Source organism: Cucurbita maxima, unplaced genomic scaffold, assembly GCF_002738345.1.
Source record: "Cucurbita maxima cultivar Rimu unplaced genomic scaffold, Cmax_1.0 Cma_Scf00021, whole genome shotgun sequence".
In the NCBI taxonomy this organism is placed as follows: Eukaryota; Viridiplantae; Streptophyta; class Magnoliopsida; order Cucurbitales; family Cucurbitaceae; genus Cucurbita; species Cucurbita maxima.
Window position 1 is genome coordinate 3211698 of NW_019272037.1, and position 21460 is coordinate 3233157.

At 34.9% G+C, this 21460-nt stretch overlaps 3 protein-coding genes across 6 annotated transcripts; all 3 read right to left on the reverse strand.

Moving 5' to 3' along the window:
• Positions 1 to 3228: 3228 nt before the first annotated feature.
• Positions 3229 to 7838, reverse strand: LOC111495824 (monoacylglycerol lipase-like). The gene is made up of 7 exons (XM_023146020.1): positions 6977 to 7838; positions 6040 to 6078; positions 5878 to 5948; positions 5149 to 5213; positions 4960 to 5049; positions 4788 to 4880; positions 3229 to 3935 (listed from the first exon to the last, which is right to left on the reverse strand). Exons 1-7 carry the CDS (start codon positions 7489 to 7491, stop codon positions 3534 to 3536), a joined length of 1275 nt encoding a protein of 424 aa, XP_023001788.1. The 5' UTR covers positions 7492 to 7838; the 3' UTR covers positions 3229 to 3533.
• Positions 7839 to 9705: 1867 nt separating this feature from the next.
• Positions 9706 to 13322, reverse strand: LOC111495831 (transcription repressor KAN1-like). Of its 3 annotated transcripts, none has more exons than XM_023146030.1 (7): positions 13179 to 13322; positions 12570 to 13148; positions 12319 to 12395; positions 11522 to 11567; positions 11188 to 11338; positions 10133 to 10196; positions 9706 to 9871 (listed from the first exon to the last, which is right to left on the reverse strand). In XM_023146030.1, the coding sequence occupies exons 2-7, from the start codon at positions 13141 to 13143 to the stop codon at positions 9785 to 9787; spliced, it is 999 nt and encodes a 332-aa protein (XP_023001798.1). In that variant the 5' UTR covers positions 13144 to 13148; positions 13179 to 13322; the 3' UTR covers positions 9706 to 9784. The 3 variants fall into 3 exon arrangements, with proteins under 3 accessions (XP_023001798.1, XP_023001797.1, XP_023001796.1); XM_023146029.1 differs by having other exon boundaries at positions 9707 to 9871; positions 10133 to 10193; positions 11188 to 11341; XM_023146028.1 differs by having other exon boundaries at positions 9709 to 9871; positions 11188 to 11341; positions 13179 to 13320.
• Positions 13323 to 18042: 4720 nt separating this feature from the next.
• Positions 18043 to 21045, reverse strand: LOC111495825 (UV-B-induced protein At3g17800, chloroplastic-like). Of its 2 annotated transcripts, none has more exons than XM_023146021.1 (4): positions 20903 to 21045; positions 20614 to 20758; positions 19545 to 19837; positions 18043 to 19049 (listed from the first exon to the last, which is right to left on the reverse strand). In XM_023146021.1, exons 2-4 carry the CDS (start codon positions 20737 to 20739, stop codon positions 18212 to 18214), a joined length of 1257 nt encoding a protein of 418 aa, XP_023001789.1. In that variant the 5' UTR covers positions 20740 to 20758; positions 20903 to 21045; the 3' UTR covers positions 18043 to 18211. The 2 variants fall into 2 exon arrangements, with proteins under 2 accessions (XP_023001789.1, XP_023001790.1); XM_023146022.1 differs by having other exon boundaries at positions 20878 to 21045.
• Between the last annotated feature and the right edge of the window lie 415 nt (positions 21046 to 21460).

Here is a 21460-nt window from a genome sequence, read left to right on the forward strand (position 1 = left end):
ATAGAAGTAAAGAATGGGCAGAGAGGAGAGAAGAGAAGAGAAGAGGAGAGGAGAGGAGAAGGGGTTGGCTTACTTTACTTTACTTTTACAAATAAATACAAAGGGAAAAAGTGGCATGTTTTTCAGTGCCACTGTGGGATGGGGCCAAAGTGAGTTAATCATGGACTCACTTGTCACTCTCACAACACTTCCACTCGTCTCCCTCCAACAAGCAACGCCCATCCCCTCACTCATATGCTGTCAAATCATATTCTCTCTCTCTATCTCTCTCCTTCTTCTATTAAGGTTAAATTATAAAGGATATTTGTGGACTTCACCTTGTTTTTTTCGGGTGTCCCGGTTATTTTGAGATGATATCTAGTATTTAGAGTTTGCCTCAATTTGGTATCGTTCTTGTGACTTGCGTTTAAATAGTGTTTTATCTTTAGATGTCTAGTCAATTGTTATGGTTTGATGTATTTCGAGGAAAACTAGTTAGGTCTGGGTTCGAGCAGTATTTTACGGTGGAGCACAACTCATTTATTGATTCTTTGATATTAGTTAGTTTGGACCTCTTTTTAGTTTTACTTGAGCTTCATCCTTGTCCTAGATAGGTCACTTAAGTTTGAGTCCATAAATAATGACCGTTGCTCTATTAAGACTTGCTTTTGAAAAGACAATGTGTTTGATGTCAATGTTTTAGAGACTTAGATTTACTATTCCTTCCAAAGTTGCAATATCAATGTTGACTTTTTTAGAGATGCATTTGGAGTAGAAAAGTCAACGTGTTTGATGTTATTGTTTTAAAGACTATCTGCTATTGTTTTGTTTTGAAAGTTGTAATATTAATTTTGACATTTCATAATTATTTCAAAACTAAACTGAAATTGGAAAAACGTCCTTGAATAAAAAGTCAACTTTTGAAAATCTACTATTTTTTCAAAAGTTATAATGTTACTCTTGACACTTATAAATGTTTTGAAACGGCACTTGAGATAGAACAACTATTAAAACGTTATGGAAAGTTTAACATTCCCGAACATTTTTCTTTTTTCAGATTATTAATTCATTATTCTTATAAAATTTGCAATATTACTATTTGACTTTTTATAAACATTTCAAAACGTAAATACGTTTAAATGTTCTTATTTTATAATTTTTTTTCTTTTAAATAAGTCAACCCTTTTAACAAATATTTAGACTTTCACACCACTCCAAACATATGCTTCTTGGTTAAGCAAGTAAACCCTAATATTTTTAAACCACATTAATTATCATCTAAAAGTTGATTAGTTTAATTTAATTTTTGGTTTATTTTACAGTTGGGTGACTTTATTCCAAAATCCTACTAGGAAGCATTAAAAGAAATAATTAAAAATAAATAAATAAATAAATAAAGATTCTCCAAACCCCAAAATCAAGGAGAAATGGATGAGAGGGTGGAATCCAAGGAGAGGAGCAAACTGAGACAAAAAGCAATATGATTTAACTCTGTTTTCTGAATGATGATTACATTGAAAAAAAACATTGAAAAAAAAACATGTCCCAATTATCCTAAAGACAAGACAGCACAACACTTAGTAACTCTAAAATAACACACCCTTTCCAGCTTGTAATTCACATACCCTTTGGACCACCAACCAAATTCTTCCCGGGTTCGAGTCAAGTAAAATGAGACCAAGACCACGACCACGACCGAGTCAATTATTTAAAAACCGACGAGAAACATAGGAGAAACAAAACCGATCTTCCATAACAAAAAAAAAAAAAAAAAAAAAAAAACAAAACTTGGATTCGTCGATTTGTATGAGATGACATTGAAGGACCCCGTCTCATTCTTTGCTCATCACGACGTTTGTTTTTTACTTGTTCCTATGCGTCGAAAAGATTGAGAAAAATCTATCTGTTTGAATGACTAGTCAAGTCATGTAACTTATTTCTTGATCTTTCTAACGTGTTTCTACTAGAACTTGTTTTTCTTTTGTTTAATTCTCTTAGAACAACGTTCAACTTACATGTTTAACGCTCGACTTGGAGTACAGCTGAAGCATTGGATAGTTGACGATGGGTCTTTGCATGAGCTTTTGGGTAGATTGGTGGTGGGATTGGAGGTCTCCCCAATCACTGGAAGAAAGCATATAGTACAGCTCAAGGTGAATGATAACCAATGAAAGAAAGCATGTTTTTCCCATTTGAGGAATCATTCCTCAAAAGAATTATGATGGTAAAGATTAGGGTTTTTGACAAAATAATAGAACAATCCGATGCCGACTAGCTCCGAGAAGTTTCTTTTTTGGTGAGTTAGATTTTCCAGTAGATAAGACACCGATTATTATTTCAAAGATTGATTGTTCGATCTACTTTGACAATCATTAAACTCTAAAGTATTCATTTTGGCGAGAGCACTATCTACATGACTTCAATTCATATTTTATCGTGAGTCTTTCCAAATGTCTTGTTTTCTTCCACCCTTCTACTACTTAGGACTCTTTCACCGTTAGTGATTCTCCTTCAGTAATTGATCTAAAGTATATGAACAAAGGTTCGTATCTCTAACCTTGCATAAAGTCGAGTTCTAACCCGTTAAAATACACTTATGATCGCAAACTAAACTAGCAACCCAGAACGAGAAAGTGAAAGTCTCTCCATTGTTCTCTGCCATTTTGTATTTTACTTTGATCCTCCAATTCCATTCTTTGTTTCATTAAAATTCTTGTAGCATTTAGAAATACAATCCAAATCGAGGATCTCACATCGATGAAAATCTCTCTCAAGTGAATACGTTTTAAAAACTTGGGGTTCGGACGGCTAGCTGTGGGCTTGGACTGCTACAAATGGTATCAAACCTAGACACCCAGCGATGTGCTAGCGAAGAGACTGAGCCCCAAAAAGGTGGACAAGAGGCGATGTACGCTAGGCCCTGAAGGGAGTGAATTGTGGAATTCTATATCGATTGGAGAAGGAATCAAGTGCCAGTGAAGACGAAACATTATTTATAAGAGTACAAAAACCTCTTCCTAGAAGAGGTTTAAAAACTTTGAGGAAAAATTCAAAACAGAAAGCTAAAAGAAGACAACATTTGCTAGAGATGGACTAGGCTATGACACTGTATCTATGGCTAACCTCGATTATATCTCTATTTGGCTCGATTATTATCTCTATTCGGTTCGTGAACTCATGTCTTGGCAAATTAAAGCGCACGCCTTGAGTGCAAACCAAAAAGAAAGAAAAAGAAAAGGAAGAAGGGAAGGAAAGAAGCACAGTCCTTTTGTATGATAATTTAGGACGAAACGAGTTTGATACAAAAAGGAAGGAAAGAACTGGACTGATTTCCATACTCATAATACATTGATGGCACAAAAATGGAAGGCAAACCTCCTGAGATAAACAATGAAGGAGGCGGACTGGGAAGAACAGCCCACAGATGTTCCCTTATAAACAATTCATCAAGCTGATGAACTTTAACATAATCGACGTGAAACAAGAAGAAATGCTTAACATTTCTTCACTCAATTATGCCGTACACACTCCTCCCAATTCAAAAACCTTCCATTTTACACTCTACAATTTATCCACTCAATTATGTCATTCATAATGCTCTCTCTTTCTGGTTCAAACAGGAGATCGTGTAGCAGACCTTCGAGCAATCTAATCGATTTGTCGGTCGACGAAGCTTCGTTGTAAAGTTTCAGGGAAGCTGTTGGGTCGGTTACTTCATCGGCCGTCCCGTGGAGAACTAGGAATGGGATGCATATTTTGCTCAAATTCTGCTGCAGAAAAGATGAGACCTTCAGAATCTCATAACCGGTTCTCACCCGGATCGCTCCGGTGTAGACTAGAGGATCGGAATATTTAGCCACCAATGCATCTGGGTCTCTGCTCACCGGCAGTGTCGTCTTGTTCGCCGAACCAACTGGGAGCGTCGGCAATAACAATGAGACTATGGGTGCAAGAACCTACAACCAGACAAGAGCGTAGAGAAATGATGCATCCCTTTATTTTAAGATGTTGACACAGACAATTTCTAAGTTCACTAAAGAAGCTCCTAAATGGGGAACCCAACTGTAACAGTTCAAACCCAAAACTAAACGATATTGTTCTCTTTGAGCCTTCTCTAGTGGCCTTTCCCTTGAGGTTTTAAGACGCGTATGTTAGGGAGAGTTTTCCATACCCTTATAAAGAGTGTTTTGTTCCCCTCTCCAACTGACGTGGGATCTCACAATTCACCCCCCTTCAGAGCCAAGTGTCTATCGCTGGCACTCATCTCGGTGTTTGGCTCTGATACAATTGTAACAACCCAATCCCATCACTAACCGATATTGTCCTCATTGGACTTCCTTTCTAGGTTTCCTCTCAAGGTTTCAAAACGCTGTTAGGAGAAGTCTCCACACTCTTATAAAGAGTGTTTTGTTCCCCTCTCCAACCGATGTGGGATCTCATAATTCACCCTCCTTTGGGGCTCAACGTCCTTACTAGCACTCGTCCGATGTCTAGCTCTAATACCATTTGTAATAGTCCAAGTCTATCGCTAGCAGATATTGTCTTCTTTGGACTTTCACTTCTGAACTGCCCTCAAGGTTTTAAAACGCGTCTGCTAGAGAGAGGTTTCCACACGCTTACAAAGAGTGTTTTGTTCCTCTAACTGACGTTAGATCTCACACCAACTACAGATAAATACTAAAAGCTCATCTTGGATTCAATCTCCCTCTACTCAACCGTCTAGTTCATAAAACAATAATAACTAGAGCTTAACAAAGGAAACTCTCGTAGCAAAGGAAACCAGATTTAAGAGAAAGAGATTCACTCACTGCATAGATGGGATGAGATGGTTGAACTCCAACTGCAGGCGATGTGAGTACAACTCCTGATATGCAAGAACTGATACTCGGGTCGAGCATTGCCTGAACAAATAAACAAACCGATTTAGAAGCAGAACATACAATATCCGTAACCACACCATTCTTTACTCGCACATGATACCTTAAGAACAATGGCTCCTCCTGTGGAGTGTCCAAACAAGAAACAAGGTAGACCCGGATTATCAGCCAAAATCTTCTGAAGATATGATTTCTGCAATGTTTTCCAACAAAAACGATCATCACATTCACTGTCCAAACAATAAAAAAAAAATACACAAAAGTAGTAAATGATGACACTCAAAACACATACCAAATCAGAAACAGCATCATCAAGAGAATGAACATAAGCATGCAATCCGTCGCTCCCGCCATGGCCTATAAACGAAGCGAAGAATTTCAATAGACGTCATACATCATAACCAGCCAAGATCTATGAATGTGATGAAGAAAAGCAGCCACAAAGCAGGAAGAGAAGAGGGGCTTCAGGGGGGAGTTTTAGTTCATGTCAAGTTGCTTTCTTAAGTGAAAATTTTCGAGGTCGTGTGTTGATCGAAAAGTTATCAAAGCGTCCCCCACCAATCTTCCAAAACTTCTCCTCCTTTTCTAGTAAAATTACATATCAGATAACAATCTTACTCTATAAAAGGAAGCTTCACATGTAAGTTTTTTGCACCGGCATCCCAAATGCCTTACCCTGCAACATCCAAATATAGATGCATTGTTGAAGAACTGAAATCTCTACACTAAGGAAACAGCAATTATAAAAGAAAAAAGCAAGATTGTATCAACAATATACAATCCTTTTTTCACTTCCATGTTTAGAACCCTTCTAAATTCGAACATCAAATAGATCAATAGATAAGAATATTTGCCCGTACGGGCAAATACGCCTCTCACAGAGTCCATGGAACGTGTTCTTTCTCTCAGTGTCCTCTTTTATCCCCTACTAAACTATCTATAAACCACTAGAAATGAATTCAGCTATCAACTTTTTGAGTTATAAAGTGGTAAAAGATTTGAAGTATAAATGTCTACTTACCAATCCAATCCATGCCGAAAACCTTGTAGCCATTTGCATTTAGTTGCTTGGCGAAGTTGCTGTATCGACCGCTGCGACAACAATTAAAGAGGATTTCATGTGATTTCCATGCATTATAGTCCAAACAAAGCAACGTGTAATTTGAAGTTACAAGGAACAAACCTGTGTTCGTTTAGGCCATGCAAGAGAACCACCAGACCCCTACAAAAGACATAATACTATTACAGCTTATAAATACCATTTCAAATAATTATAGAACAAGAAGCATTTTCTTAATTACAATCATGCTTCAAATAACTCCCAATAGTATTCATATTCTTTAGCCACACCAGAAATTTTCGGTGATTATTCATTCTTAAACGTTAACGAGTGTAACAACCCAAGTCCACCGCTAATAAATATCTTCCTCTTTGAGCTTTTCCTTCTAAACTTCCCCTCAAAGTTCTAAAATGCGTTTATTAGAAAGAAGTTTCTACACCCTTATAAAGAATACTCCGTTCCGCTCTCCAACCAATGTGGAATTTCACAATCCATCCCCCTTGAGGGCTCAGCGTCCTTGCTGGCACACTTTCCAATGTCTGATTTGCCAAATCCATTTGTAACAGCACAAGTCCACCACTAGTCGATATTGTCCTCTTTGTACTTTCCCTTTCGAGTTTCCATTCAAAAGAAGTTTTCATATCTTATAAAAAATGTTTCGTTCTTCCCTCTCCCCAATAGTCTATAGTAACTGTCTGTAGTAATGTAAATTTCACCAGAATTGTTGTGATATTGGATAGAATAATCCCACAAGTGTACACTTTTATCCCTTCTTTTTTAAGTTCGAAAACAAATGGAACTATTGAGCCATTCAAACTTCTTACCTTTTTGACGTTAGCTTGTCTTTCCCGATATTGTAATCCCGGGCCAACCCAACCCAACCCAACCCAACCCAACCCCACCCCACCCCAAATAAATATGATGGGCAGCTAAGGTCTTCACAATTCTGTCAAATCAAGCTTAGACAAAATAACTTTTCTATCCCAGAAACCAATATTCTGTGTGTATAAATCATATCATGTATCAATTAATGTTCTAAAAGGGTCATTAAATTGCTAACCTTATCTTAAGAGAAACAGGCGTCCACGATTGGGTGAAGATCATATTTCCTCTTGGGGATTGAAAGAGAAGAAACTCCCGCATCGAACTCTCACATCTATCCTTATCCTCAACCACCCGCCGTATTGCCAGAGCTCTTCTCACCGCCACCTCCTGATCCACAGCATCAGGCGTCGGCGACGAACAGTTCCCATTATTACTACTACTACTACTACTGCTGTTACTGCTCTTCCAAGAGACAATTGTCGCCGGAACCCGCACCGTCGCACATTTCCTTTCTTGCTTTTCATCTCTCGGCTTTTCCGCCACCGATAGCGCCATCGATTGCGCTCTCTTCCGGCCACGGAAAGGCACTAACAACAACAAAACGAAGGCATTAACCAACATAATCAGACTCTTTAGTGCTCGCATCGACAACAATGCGTTTATTCGACCACTCGCACCGGAGGTCAAAATCAGAGACGACGACGACGAAGACGATAACACTGTGGGATTCCCCTTTACAATCGGCTCCATAGCTCTCCGGAAAACCCTCACGTCTCTCTTTCCCTCAATAAAAATAATAAATATTCACTCGTTTCAATTTTACTCCCTCTGTTTCAGAGTCTTAAACAGAGAAACGAGAGATTCAGAAACAGCAACGACAACGACAACGACCACCAAAAACCCGAAACAATTTTGCCCAAAGAAATCGCCCAATTTGGGAATCGTCCCTAATTTTAGGTTTTCCCCCAAATTAAACCTCTGCTTTAGATAGAACAAAACTCTAAAACAAGCCAATCAAATTCTCTGGAGACTTCTTGGCTCCTGATTTCACAATTACACCACAAAAACGTAGAAGAAACAAGAAACTTTGAGACTAATCATCCAAAACCAGGAACATTCCCGAACTAAATTTGCAATTATAAATCGAAAATTCGAGAACGATGTGACTTGTGCCACGCGTCGCTTTCATCAAGTGACACGTGTCAAATATGCGGCGTTGGAAGGCGTTTTCTTTGGGTTGTATGATTCGGACGGTGGATTTCCTGAAAGTTCGGTATAGTGTGTACCACGTGTAAGCTCCCTGGTGGGGGTGGGTTTTCTTTTGTGACACGTGTCTGGCTGTTGATGTTAGAGTGTGAGTATAGAGAGACGCGACGTGTTTTTGCACCTGTGTTTGGTTGGTTTGGATAAGATAAGGCACTTTGTGACGTGGACATATCAATAACGTTCTCGAAAGGCGTGGCAATTTATGGAATTGAATGTTGGGCCTGGTTTTGATTGCGATTGTTGGGCCTGGGCCTGAAATGATAGGAACTTTTGTCAATTTTGTAATATTGAATTAACCTTGAGGGCAAATGAGTAAATACACTTTATAAAGGTTGTCAGAAAAAACAAATGAAGTTGTGTTAGCCAATGCCTGGTGCAGGTTACTTCATTTTTATTGCCCCACTTTCTTAATTTCTGAAAACTCCCTTTAATATTAAAGGAAAATAATTAATATTAAAGGGAAAATAAATGCATGCGGTGTAGCATTCCTTTTTTAAAATAATATATATATACATATATCTGGTAATTTTCCAAAAGAAAATTTAATTTACAATATTGTCTCAAGTTTGATATTTATATTTATTTTATCAATAAATTTTAAAATATATGTTTTGAATTATGTGTTTATTAAACTTTTTATATTTAGTAAGTTTGTGAATTTTAAAAGTTAGATTTATTATTTAATTATTTGTTGGAATATTGTATTTTCTTAACAAAAAATTTCGTATTGAAAATGCTTTTTAGAGTTCAAAATTCAAAGTTTGTGACATAATTTGCCAATAAAGAAGTGAGAACAAAATAAAATGAAGGATTAAAGTCATGGTTTCACATTAGAATAGTTCCTATAAAAAAAAAAAGTGATTTTTCTTGAAAAGCAGTCACAAGAATGATAGATACTCTGTTCAGCTAAGTTAGTGACCTCGTTCCACATCATTTTTTTTTTCTTGTGAGATAAATGAAACATTTTGTTATAGGGATGTTAAAATCATGAGGCTATAGGCAATACATAATGGGCTAAAACTGACAATATCTGTTACTGTGGATTTAAATTGTTACCTTTTTTGTTCATATATTTCATAATTATAAAAAACTCATAAAACATGTTTAAAATTTTAATTTTATTTAAAAGGAATATTCTTAAAAAGCTATTTTAAATTAACCACTAATAATTAGTAAATTAAATTAATATGGGTCGAAGTTAGGGGTGTTGAAAAAATTTGATAATTAAAAGAATTTGATCGATTTATTCGAAAACTATATGGGACATTTATGCGTTTAATTTTAATGAAAACAAAAGGTTTGGTAAAAGTAAAATGAATCCATTTATTAAAAAGGGATCAAATAAAGTAAAACTATACCCGACCATTTCTCAAAATAAATCTTTCTCTATAAATCAGAATCCAATATAAATAACTTTGATAAGATGTGATATCATTAAAAAAAAAAAAAACAATTAAATAAATAAAATAAAAATAATAGCATTGAGTAATTAAAAACAATATTAAAAAAAAAAAAACAAAATTTTGGCTAAATACAAACAGCATCAAATTCCATATATTCCTCATAATCCACTAAAATTTTATTCTTTTTCCTTTTTCAAACAAACATCACTCACAACAGAAACAGCTTTATACGAGGAAAAATATATATATATATTAATTAATTTGCATATTCAACAACTATACATAATATATATAAATATATTTATATTTATATTCAACTTTATATATATATATATATATATTGAAAGAAATTAAATGAGGTTTTAAGGTTGGATTTAGTTGTCCCAATTGTGTCTCGAACACAAATCCTTGCTTGGACTGTCGTTTAGATTCAACCCCGAATGACCTAATTCATAGCATTCCTGGAAAAAAAAAATTAAACGGTTTAGGGTTATTGAGAGACATAATCCCACGACAACACTATTTTCATTGGTACGAGGTCTTTTGTGAAACTACTCAAAGCAAAACCACGAGAATGAGAGGTTATGCATAGAATGGATAAGATCATACCATTGTGGGGGTTCGTGGTTCTTAGCACAGTGATTCTAATTGAGCTTCTTTGACTTATCATATGATATACCGAGTAAATTACATGAAATATACTATTGAAAGAGAGTTTATACCTGTGGTTGATTTTCTGATCCAAACACATTAGCTCTTGTTGGAGAGCCTTTCTCCCATGCTCTTCTGAAACATTAAATTAATGTGATGATAATGAAGCATTTGAATACAATAATTATATTATACTATAAGTATACAGTAAATGAAATCCAAATTTCTTAACCTATGCTTTTCTGTTTGGGTAATGCTAGCATGTGAGACTATATATTAAAGCTGATTATTCATTAATTTAAAAGGAAATGGCCTAGCAAAAGACTGCACTTCTGGTTAAAGTGAAAATTTAACCTATCATGGTAGAAAAACCCACTTCTTCTACGAGATGAGTTAATTTTTGGTAGAGTTACGGTGGACGATCTGAAACCATTCAAACCCACCGCTAGTTGATGTTATTGACACTGTAGCTAAGACACTAATTTTTGGTTGAGTTCAGCAAACGGGTTGAAGTGGATAATATCTTCTAGTGGTGGGCTTAAGCTATTATAAATGGTATAAAGTCAAACATAGGGTGATGTTTCAGCGAGAACGCCAAACTCCCAAAGGGGGTGGATGGTGAGATCTCACATCGGTGGAAGAGAGAAACGAAACATTTTTTTACAAGGGTGTAGAAACCTCTCCCTAGCAGACGTGATTTAAAATCGTAAGGCTGACGACGATACGTAACCAGTCAAAACGGACAATATGTACTAACGTTGAGTTTGGACGGTTATCTTATAGGCTCGAAAATGACACTGAAAAGGATACATTAAACCTATAGGAGCTGGGAAACCTACAATTTCATGCTACCCACTAACTTTTTACAAAAACCAAACACAGAACTGTTTACAAATCACAAACATAATGAACGAACATCAATATTTAGTCAAAGGGGTTCAAAGAAAAGTGGTAAGAGAAAAAAGGAAAGGAGGGAAAGTAAAGCTGTTACAACAAAGGGTAGCTCTTTATAGAAAATTTGAATTTTTTTTACCAACCCAATAAAAAAAAACATATAGTACTAACCCAACAGACATAAAAGACCAACAAAAATTAATGTAGAGAGAGAAAGAGAGAGATTATTAACCTTGAAGAGTTACAGTGGTTATTAATGGAAGGTGCTGATCCATTAACATCAGCCTCCAAAGATGCACTAAACCCTCTTCTATGATTGAGCAAACAGCTCGCTTCATGGTGTGGGGTTGGCGTTGCAGGCAAGAAATCTTCTTCGCCAGACCCTTCTGATTCATAGTTCATCCATTAAAAAAAAAAAAAAAAAAAACCCATCAAATTTTAATGATTATTTTTAAGGCAAACATGTTTCCTAGGTTGTTTGAAACCTAGAAAATGAGCATTATGTTGTTTAATTAAGAGTTAAGAAGAATTTGTTTTGAGATTGGTAAGGATTTGGAATTTGTTACCAGAAGAAGCTGTTTGTTTGTCGGTGTTTTTAACAGTACGATACATCTGAAAAAGAAGACAAGAAAAGGGTTAAGAACAAAAGAGAAAAACATGTGTGGTTTTGTGTCTGAATAATGAAAATTACCAAACATTTAAAGATCAAAACTTTTTGAGTGACCCATTTGGAAATGAGAGGTGAAATGAAATGATTTGGTTATTATGGAACTCTAAAATAAAGTGAAGTAGAGGCTTTGAAATGGGGATTTGTATTGTTTTTGTTTGGTGTGGAAAGTAAATTTGGGGAAATGGTTCTATTATTGAGAAATGATGCCATTTTCTCTCTCTTCTTTCTCTCTCTAAAACAAGAAATTGTCCTGTTTTGTGAACTAAATACAGACTTTCTTCAGCTTCTGAATCATTCATTCATTTCTCTCTTCTTTGGTAACTGTGCCACAGGGATTCCTCTTCACTGAGATAGAGAGAGAAAGAGAGAACCAAAAAAAAAAAAAAAAAGAAGCTTTTTTGCAGGGAAGAAGGAGAGATATCAAATGGGTTTCGTTTAAAATCCTGAAATAAATTATGGGTTTCGATTAAAATCCTGAAATAAATTGTGGGTTTCAATTAAAATCCTAAAATAAGTTGTGGGTTTTAATTAAAATCCTGAAATAAGTTGTGGGTTTCGATTAAAATCCTGAAATAAGTTGTGGGTTTCAATTAAAATCCTGAAATAAGTTGTGGGTTTCAATTAAAATCCTGAAATAAGTTGTGGGTTTCGATTAAAATCCTGAAATAAATTGTGGGTTTTCAATGAAATTACCTGTAAATGACTCTTCACATGAGCTAGAGTGAGATCCTTCACATCCATTAGCTCCAGCACTGACTTTGGAGTTGCCCCTGATCGTGTAAAAACAATCAAATTTATTGGGGTTCGATCTATAAATAAGTAGATAAGACACTAATTATTGTGATACATATGGCTAATGTCATCAAATTCGAGCCATAGTTTGATAGTTAACGGAGATCGAGATGGAGAGGAGAAAGAAAAAAGGAGATGGAATGAGAGAATACTTTCATGGCCGCCAAGGAGCTCAACAGCACGAATGAAACGAGCATGAAGAGAGGAAGTCCAACGCATCCTTGGAGCCCTAGCATTTCGTCGGCTTTGAATCCTTGGCATGAACAATCTCGATCTATTATTACAAGAAAAATCCGAAACCCCAAATTGAAGGCTTTGATGATTTTGAAAACCAAACTGATTTTGATTCTGATTCTGATTCAGCTGGTGATTTCTCAAGGCCTCCATTGTTATCCCATTATACCTCCCAACCGGAGGCTGTTGATGAAACGCCCTAGAATTCAAAGGAGGCTGCAGCGACGACGACGGCGATGGCGACGGTTGGTTTTGGTTCAAATATGTTGAAGAAGACAACAACCCATTACTGTAAAGTGGGATTCCTCTAATGGGTTGGAACCGATCCGGGGAAACGTCGACCGCCACGGTTGAATTGTTGGAGAGAGAAAGCTCAGTGTCGACTTGAGGTACTTGAGGTTGCTTCCAAATATGAAATGAAGAAGATGGTTCAGTTATGGGAGGGCTAATTTGAAGTGATAGATCAGGAACAAGAATGCCTTTCTCCAACATCTTTACTTTTTTTTTTTTCTTTTTTGATATATACAAATTTCAAAAGCTGAGGGCTTTCGATGTGGGTTTTGTTAGGTTTTTGTGTTATGAAGAAAGAAGAAGATGATGAAGAAGAAGAAGAAGAGGAGAGAGAAAGAGGAGAGAGAAAGTAAAGAAGGGTTAAGTGAAATAGAGAGAGATTAGGTTAGATAGGGAAAAAAAAGGAAGGAATTTTAAAGGGTTAAGTGAAATAGAAAGTCTCAATCTTTCTTCTTGTTTCTCCACCATGCAATATTTATTAATTTTTTTTTTATTATTATTATTTATTTTAATAAATAATCCTTGGTGTTCGGAGAATTATGAGTGGCGGAACACACACACCACACACAGGAGAGGGGAGAAAGAAATATGGGAATTTGTCCTCTTCCAACAGAAAAAACTTGTTTAAACTAATATATATACTTAGTACAATCATCAACTCATACCACTTCAACAAGTCTTCTTCAGATATCACACACATATATATATACACTGTTCATGGTTTAAGTGTATATCTATACGGTTCGTGGTTCATGGTTCAAGTAATAGTCCCTAATATGTACTACCTAATTACGTAATTGAATAAACTACTGTTTATAAGAGTGAAAATTTTTTCTAGCAACTATGTTTTAAAGCCTTGAGGGGAAGCCTAAAAGTGAAAGTCCAAAGATAACAATATCTACTAACGATGGGCTTGAATCGTTACTATGTCTTATTTAAATTTTTTAAAAATGAATATATCTGTAACATATAATTTGAATCTATCTAGGATAGTGAAACCTTAAATTTTTTTGAATTTTTGTAGGTTAGATATGTGATATTTTATTAAAAAAAAATAACATAGATTTTTTTTTTACTTAATATGCATTTTAGGCTGATTTTTTTTTTTTTTTTTTTTTCATCCTAGCCCATTAGTCTAACTATGATGTGGAATAGGACAAACTCTTGAGTAGGGGTGGAATTCAAGATATATTCTATTAGATCCTATTTTGGTTGGAAAAGTAAACGATGCATTCTTATAAAGATGTAAAGATTTCTCCCTAGTAAACGCGTTTTAAAATCGTGAGATTTGACAACGATACTTAACAGGCTAAAGTGGACAATATCTGTCATCAATGGAGTTGAGCTGGTGTATAGTCAAATATTTTTTTTAATTTTCAAATCTAAATGGTTCTTTACAGGTTGGTTCGATACCACGATTTCTTTGTATTCCGTGTACCATAAAAACATTTAAAAGGAATTTTTTTTTTTTAAAAGATCTTTTTAGATATATAACAATATTCCCTTTTCATGATAATATTGTCCATTTTTTTCAAGAAATTATTAAAGAAATGCTAATTAATTGATTATGTAATGTAATTTGAACCAAAAAGAAAACCCCCAAAGTTTAGATTTAATTAAATACAATAAAAGTGAGAGATGTGAGCGCTGAACCCAATAAGATAATGCTAAAAATGGGATATTAGAATTAAACAAAAATGAATTAATGAGAGAGTATTTGAGGAAAATATTAAATAAATAAATAAATAATAAAATAAATTGGGTGGGTGTTATTGTCAAGAACAATGATTAATTAGTGGACCCATTGACCTGAAATCTAGAGAGAGAAAGGGATAGAAGAGAGAGAGTCTTAAAGGGTTTTTTGTTCTGATTCATATTATTTAAAAAAACCCTAATTTTCAATATAATTTTTTTAAATTTTGCTCTCCAAATATTCTCTTCAAATCCACACGCCAACCACTTTGTGGAGACCATATTTTTGCAAATTATATCACTTTTATTATCCGATAAATTAATAAAATAAGTGTAAACGGTACCCAAGATCTGGCATTTGAATTTGGTATCCTACGGCTCCGACATTCCTGACGTACTTGTCTTAAACTGTTTCTATAAGTGAAAACTATTCCTATAAATTAACCCGAGTTTTTTAAACATGTTTTGTCCTCATTTACATATATTTTTTAAGAAAAAATGGCCTGCGTTATCAACCTAGAATTCTTTTAGGTAAAACCCGATTAATGATTAGATAGGAAGAATAAAAGAATGAAACAAAAAGGAAAGTGATTTTAAGGGAAATTAAAGCAAAGAGCTAATTAGTAAAGAGAATTTATATAATATGTTTACTTTACCTTCAAATCAAAAAAGATAACAATGATTTATATATATATATATATAAAAAGAACACTTTAATACTTTAATTTTCATCTTCTAGAGAGAGGAAGGAAAAAAAAGCAACCATTTTTACCATTTATTTGATATTGGGTCATTTTGCACGTTTGTCTCTCTATCTGAGTATAGCTCAAATTCAAACATTTGATTGGGGGAGTAGAGTGTTGGATGATGAAAGTCTCACATCGGCTAATTTAGGGAATGATCATGAATTTATAAGTGAGGAATACTAACTCCATTGGTATGAGACCTTTTGGGAAGCCCAAAGCAAAGCCTGAGAGCTTATGCTCAAAGTGAAAAATATCATATCATTGTGAAGAGTTGTGTTCATCTAACACACAACAAGGCTCATGAAGCTTGGACGGAAGCTCGTGGGTATAAGAATTTTTTTTTAATACAATCCCTATTTAATACGGGAAGGATAAAAACTTTAATAATAATAATAAAAAAGATGAGGTAAAATAAATAATGATGGAAAACATTGAATTTGGTTGGATGATAAATGAGTTTGGGAAATGATTTTGCAATCGATTGGTTTATGATTGAGAGAAATAGAAAGAAATTCCAACAAGCTTTTGACCTAAACAAAGTAAGCCTATGGCAAAGGGCAGAGGCCCTCCAAATCTAGGCCACTGTCCCTTTGCTTTTCGGTCAATTTTTTTTTTTTTTTTAAACCCTCTTTTTATCATAAATTATACACAAATATATATATATATATATATGGATTTGAGTATTTTGATGATTAGTTGAAGGGATGTTGTATTATTACCTTTTTCTTTTATGTATTTCTTTTCATAAAAATATGGTTTTGCTTTACAAAATGGGTTTTTCTTTTGAGGAAAAGTTTAGTTTTTTACTTTTTTTTTTTTTTTTTCATTCTTTCAATTATGTTCCATCTTTCCTATTTACTTCTTTTCTCGACTTTGTTGTTAGGTTTGGTTCGAACATTACACCAACTGATTGTTGTTCGGGATACACACGAATTGATTTGACTGAGTTGATGACCCAAACACCCAAATAAAATTTAGAGTCTAACTCAACCCAACCCAACCATTTATTTTAGGGTTAGGTAGTCAAATCTTATTTTTTAATTATTTAATAAATTATACTTTATCACTCCTACATTACATTTCTAAGTCACAACAGATAATATTGGTTATAAATGTCAAATATTATTTATATTTATAACGATCTTAGAAGTGGGATAGGGTGGTGGTTAGTTTTTAAAAAATTGAACCGAACCTAAACCGAAAAATTTACTCAAACCTGATATTTAGGGTTCGGGTTGAGTAGTCCAAGTTTGTCGGGTTATGAGAAGAGATTGGGTAATTGAAGAGAGAGAGAGAGAGAGAGAGAGAGAAAAGAGTGGTTGTGTGTTGTGAAAGAAGGAAGGAGGTTTCACATCATGAAGAGAAGGAAGTGATTGGTGCCTGAGGGAGGGTGTTACATCATTGGATCAGAGACTCAGATTTTGTTGTTGACTTTTTTTTATTATTATTAATTTATTTAAAATTATTAAATTTTGTAAACCTAATTTGCCAAATTCCTACTCTCATAACTGCCAGAATGTTTCTCTCTCATTCTATCTTTTTCTCTCTTTTTTTCACCAAACTCTTCATGTCATTTTCTTCTCTCTCCTCTTTTATTATTTCAATTTCTCTTTCAATTCCTTAAATGTTGACCAATCATGTTTATTGGATAAGGGTTAGTGTTCGTTTGGCTAATTGAATCAACATCCATACTTTGGTTTGAATTAGTCGGCACCCGCTAATATGAGTTTTTATCTTCCATACTTTGGTTGATTTATTAACTTTCTATTATATATGGTTATTTTTTTTATTTTCAAGTTGTCATGCCATGAAACTAATTATTTTATATTTTTAAGTTGCTCGTATGTGAAAAGATTCGAATCCGACAGGAGAAGTCTTCCACGTACCCATTCCTACAAAATTTTCCATTTTTCTTTTGTAGGAATTAGGTTCTTTGCATAATTATTTTTTTCTCGTTTATTATTCTTTTAAAAATTAATAAAATAATTATTTAAAGTTTTTTATTTTTTAATATAATTTTATTTAAAAATTATAAAAAAAAAATCTAATAAATCAAAATATTTTATAAGGTAGGTTAATATAACTTTGAAAATTAAAAAATGAATAATTACGACAGTTTTTAAACTTTTAAGTTTAAATTAGAGTCAAAAAGTCAAAACTAGTGAGTTTACTGTTTATTTTTTAATACCAAAAAAACCAAAATATTATATATAATATTTTTAAAATGTGTTGAAAATATATTTATAAGACTATAATCCTGACCCAATATATTTATAAGAATAAGTTGGTATAGAAAATTACTAAAATGCCAATGAGTGACGTAATAGAATTTATTTGCAGATTAGTCACCAAGTTTGACCGTTGCATTCCCTTCCCTGACGACAATGAAAAAGAAAGGCACCTCCCCTTCACCCAACACCTTCAAACATTTTAACCCCCTCGATCCTATAATTAGAAAGTACAATGTGAGATCCTAAGTAAAGGTGTGAAAAACTCTCACGGGGAGAGGTAAGGTATTTTAAAAACCTTATAGTATCTACTAGGAACGTGTTTGAGTTAGGAGGTTTAGCTTATAGATTTGATTTTCTAAGTGCTTCATAACACTTTTCCTCCCTTTAGAAAATCAATCCGAACACGTGAGTGATGCGATTCGAAATGTGTCAAAGCAAGAAAAAGAACATACCTGTAAAACCCAAAATGAACTCTCCCACTAGATTTCTGTAGTTTTTCAGTCAGGATCACATAAGTAGTGAGTAATATACAGTATAACCACCTCAGATTTTCCTGTTATTAGAACAAACATATACTTATGGCACAATGGAGTTATTAGCTCAACCCACAACAAAATGGTACCTTGAATCCACGTAGCTTTCGACGTCCCAGAGGAACGAACCAAAAGTAACAGCTTCTAAAACCAATCCCTTCAAACAGCCAATGCTAATTTTCAACGCTTCATCTTTCGAAGGATCGATAGTTCCCTGAGCTGTTAAAGAAATTTCAGGTCTACCAAACAATGCTTCCGTGTGCTTCTCGACGATGCCGACAGCTTCTTTGGATCTTATTGTTGCGTATCTCTGAAGTGTCTCCCCATCAAAGGACATGACATAACTTCGCAGTCTAGAAGCTTTTATACCTCGACCGAATTCCCCAAAGCTGTCCCCATCATGATCGGGCCAGGAAGAGATTTCAGGATGTGGTGAAACAGGTGATGAGTTCTCTCCCATATTCAGTCTCACGTCCTCTCCAGCAACCTGTTGAATTACACCCTCTTCTGAATTCAACGTGTTTGGAAGAACTTTTATCGTCTTCTCCAGCTGAAACCGCTGATCAACTCGCTTAAGAAAGTAGCCATACATCACTGAAGCAGCATAGACCTGGCCAACCCTGAGTTTGCTTATTTGTGCTACTGAGGTTGAGTCACCAACCCTGTTCCCAAGGATGAGAGCAAGGTGGTTCTGAATCATTTCACATGCTTCGGGCGAGTGAAGATGCTCGAGGCTCTCATCACGAGCAGACCAAGTATCAACTCGGCCAGAAACATCGGAAGATAAGGGGGTTATTGTAGATATCAGGGGAACATTAGCATCCATGAATTTCTGTACAATCAAAGCATATAGGATTTCTTCTAAAACCTTTTTCCTCTCATTTGCCTTCACCTCAGCAATTCTCCTGATAATTGCAGAAGCAATAGAAATAATCAATACAGCACCTCAAGTCTAGCTATTTGGATGTTTTAGTGAACATGTTTAGCAAAGGAAAGTTTAAACCCTTTTATATTCATGCACTCTCTCATTTCCAAGAATATCAAGAATAATAACCTCTTTCAAGGAGCATAACAAATAATAATAATGTGTAAACAAAAAAAAAAAAAATCATAAGTAGCATTCTCCAATTATGTAAATGTACTAGTCCGATATATCGCTATTATTCAGTTGCATCCTCTCAATACCTCATCAGGAACCTTTCACACCCTACAACGATTAAACCAAGAACTGGAATGACAACATAGGAAATTTTGATGTCTCTCTCGCTCTTTTTTTTTTTTTTTTTTTTTGTTGGAAACCACTCTCGATCTGATAAAAAACAAAAGCTTTCACTGGAGAATTGTCTATGTCGCTCTGTTATTTGTCAACACAATAATTACAGAAAGATATGGAAACTCACCTGTACAAAACTAAATCAGTACCAGAACCAGAAGCCTCCTTGTTCCCCTCAGCATCGCGGTCAATTTTAAGCTGGTCAAGCTGTTGCTCAACAGCAGCAGGGACAAGATGAGGATGGCTAACCAAGATCTGTGTCAAAAACTGCCCAATTGGAGACTCCAACTGAAGAGGAGCAATAGGATCATCCGATCCAGATGACTCCGCATCGATGGATGCTTTAACTGTCGTGCTTCTACCATATCTGGATCGCAATTTCTTGTTCCAGAGTTTGGAATAAGAAACCTGAGGGCATAGCTGCCACAACCGATTAAAAAAAATAAGCATTTACATAATTAACAAGAAATATATACGTATTTCAATTTGAAATTTGAAAGTTGATAAAAATAGCACAGTCCAAATCAAACTCAAACTCAAATGTAATATGCAACACCATAGAAAAAACTCACACTAATGTGAAAAGTTAACATTTTCTAGAGTACAAATTAAATTTCTAAAAACTTCACCACTAAATGATAATATTTTCCCTCGTCACTATAATATGTTTCTATCGGTAAATTTATGTTAAAAACATCATATACGAACTGAGCCATTTACAGAGCCTGAACAAAAATACTTGCGCATGAAAATAGCCATAAAAATTTAGCGTTAATGTTTAAAACATAGAAACTGAATTTTGCAGGGCATGAAGTGGAAACTTAGTGCAATAACGAAAAGTTTACATCACATCACTGATTCATATACAGTATAAGTCATGAAGAGGTTCTCTTAATAGAACGAACCGATCGTCATTAAGACCCCAAACAAACAAGTCTAAAAGCAAAATTGCAAACACAACAAAATCAAAGCACCAACTGGCCGTTTCAGTTTGTGCGCCCCTTAAATATCTCAGGGGAAGGCCACCTAGCTTGAACCTTGCCCTCTAAGCATTGACTATTTTCATGATCCTTATCGACCACTACCCAACCCAGCTCATGGTGGTTAAATCAAACATCAAATTAGAACTCTCCAAATCAATCAAGTTAAAAGAGAAAGAAGAAATTCGGGGTAGGTACAAAGAGAAACATTCTTACCCGAATAGGGACATGAAATAGGGACGGAAGGCGCACAAAACCAAGACCGTTGCCGTAGATTTCGGATCCGCCGGTGGAATTTAGGCGAGCAAAGGCTCCAACAGGATGTCTAATCACACTTGCCATGACAGCTTCCAAGCGAGCCCTGCAAATAGATCAATCCAAATTACCACCAGAAATCAAATTCTGAAAGAAAAAAAACGAAAACAAAAGGCCGCAAATAGACGCCAAAAATACAAAATAGATTCAAATAAAGAATTTTACAGATGCAAAGAGGACGATCTCAAACCGGAGGCGAAACCCTAGATGAAGGGGTGGTCAGATCGTCACGCAGAGAAGAAATGGAGGAAACGAACAGACGTGCCAGAGCCGAATTTGAATCCGAGCAGAAACTGGTAACGCGTTCCACAAAGGCGGCTGCTTATATTACATCCAAAAATGCAAATTAAATATACGAATTATGGGTTCATGTTTCACGTTCGGAAATTTTCGGAAAAAGTATTAATTCAAAATTAATATGTTGCTTTAGTTGATATTTAACTTTTATTTAAATTAAATTTGTCTCTAAGTTTGATATTATCTTCAATACATTTTACGGGATTTAAACAAAGATAAATTGTATATATAATATTTGATTTGAGGTAACTGGTATACCTGGCATGCCATTTGACGAGCCACAATATTTTGCCTACAACATGACTATGAAATCTCACATCAATTTCGATTGGAAAAGGGAACGGACATTCTCTTTAAGGACATAGAAATTAGAAATTAGACAATACCTACTACTAGTAAGCTTGAACTGTTACAACAATACCTACTAGTAATAGTAGACTTGACTATTACA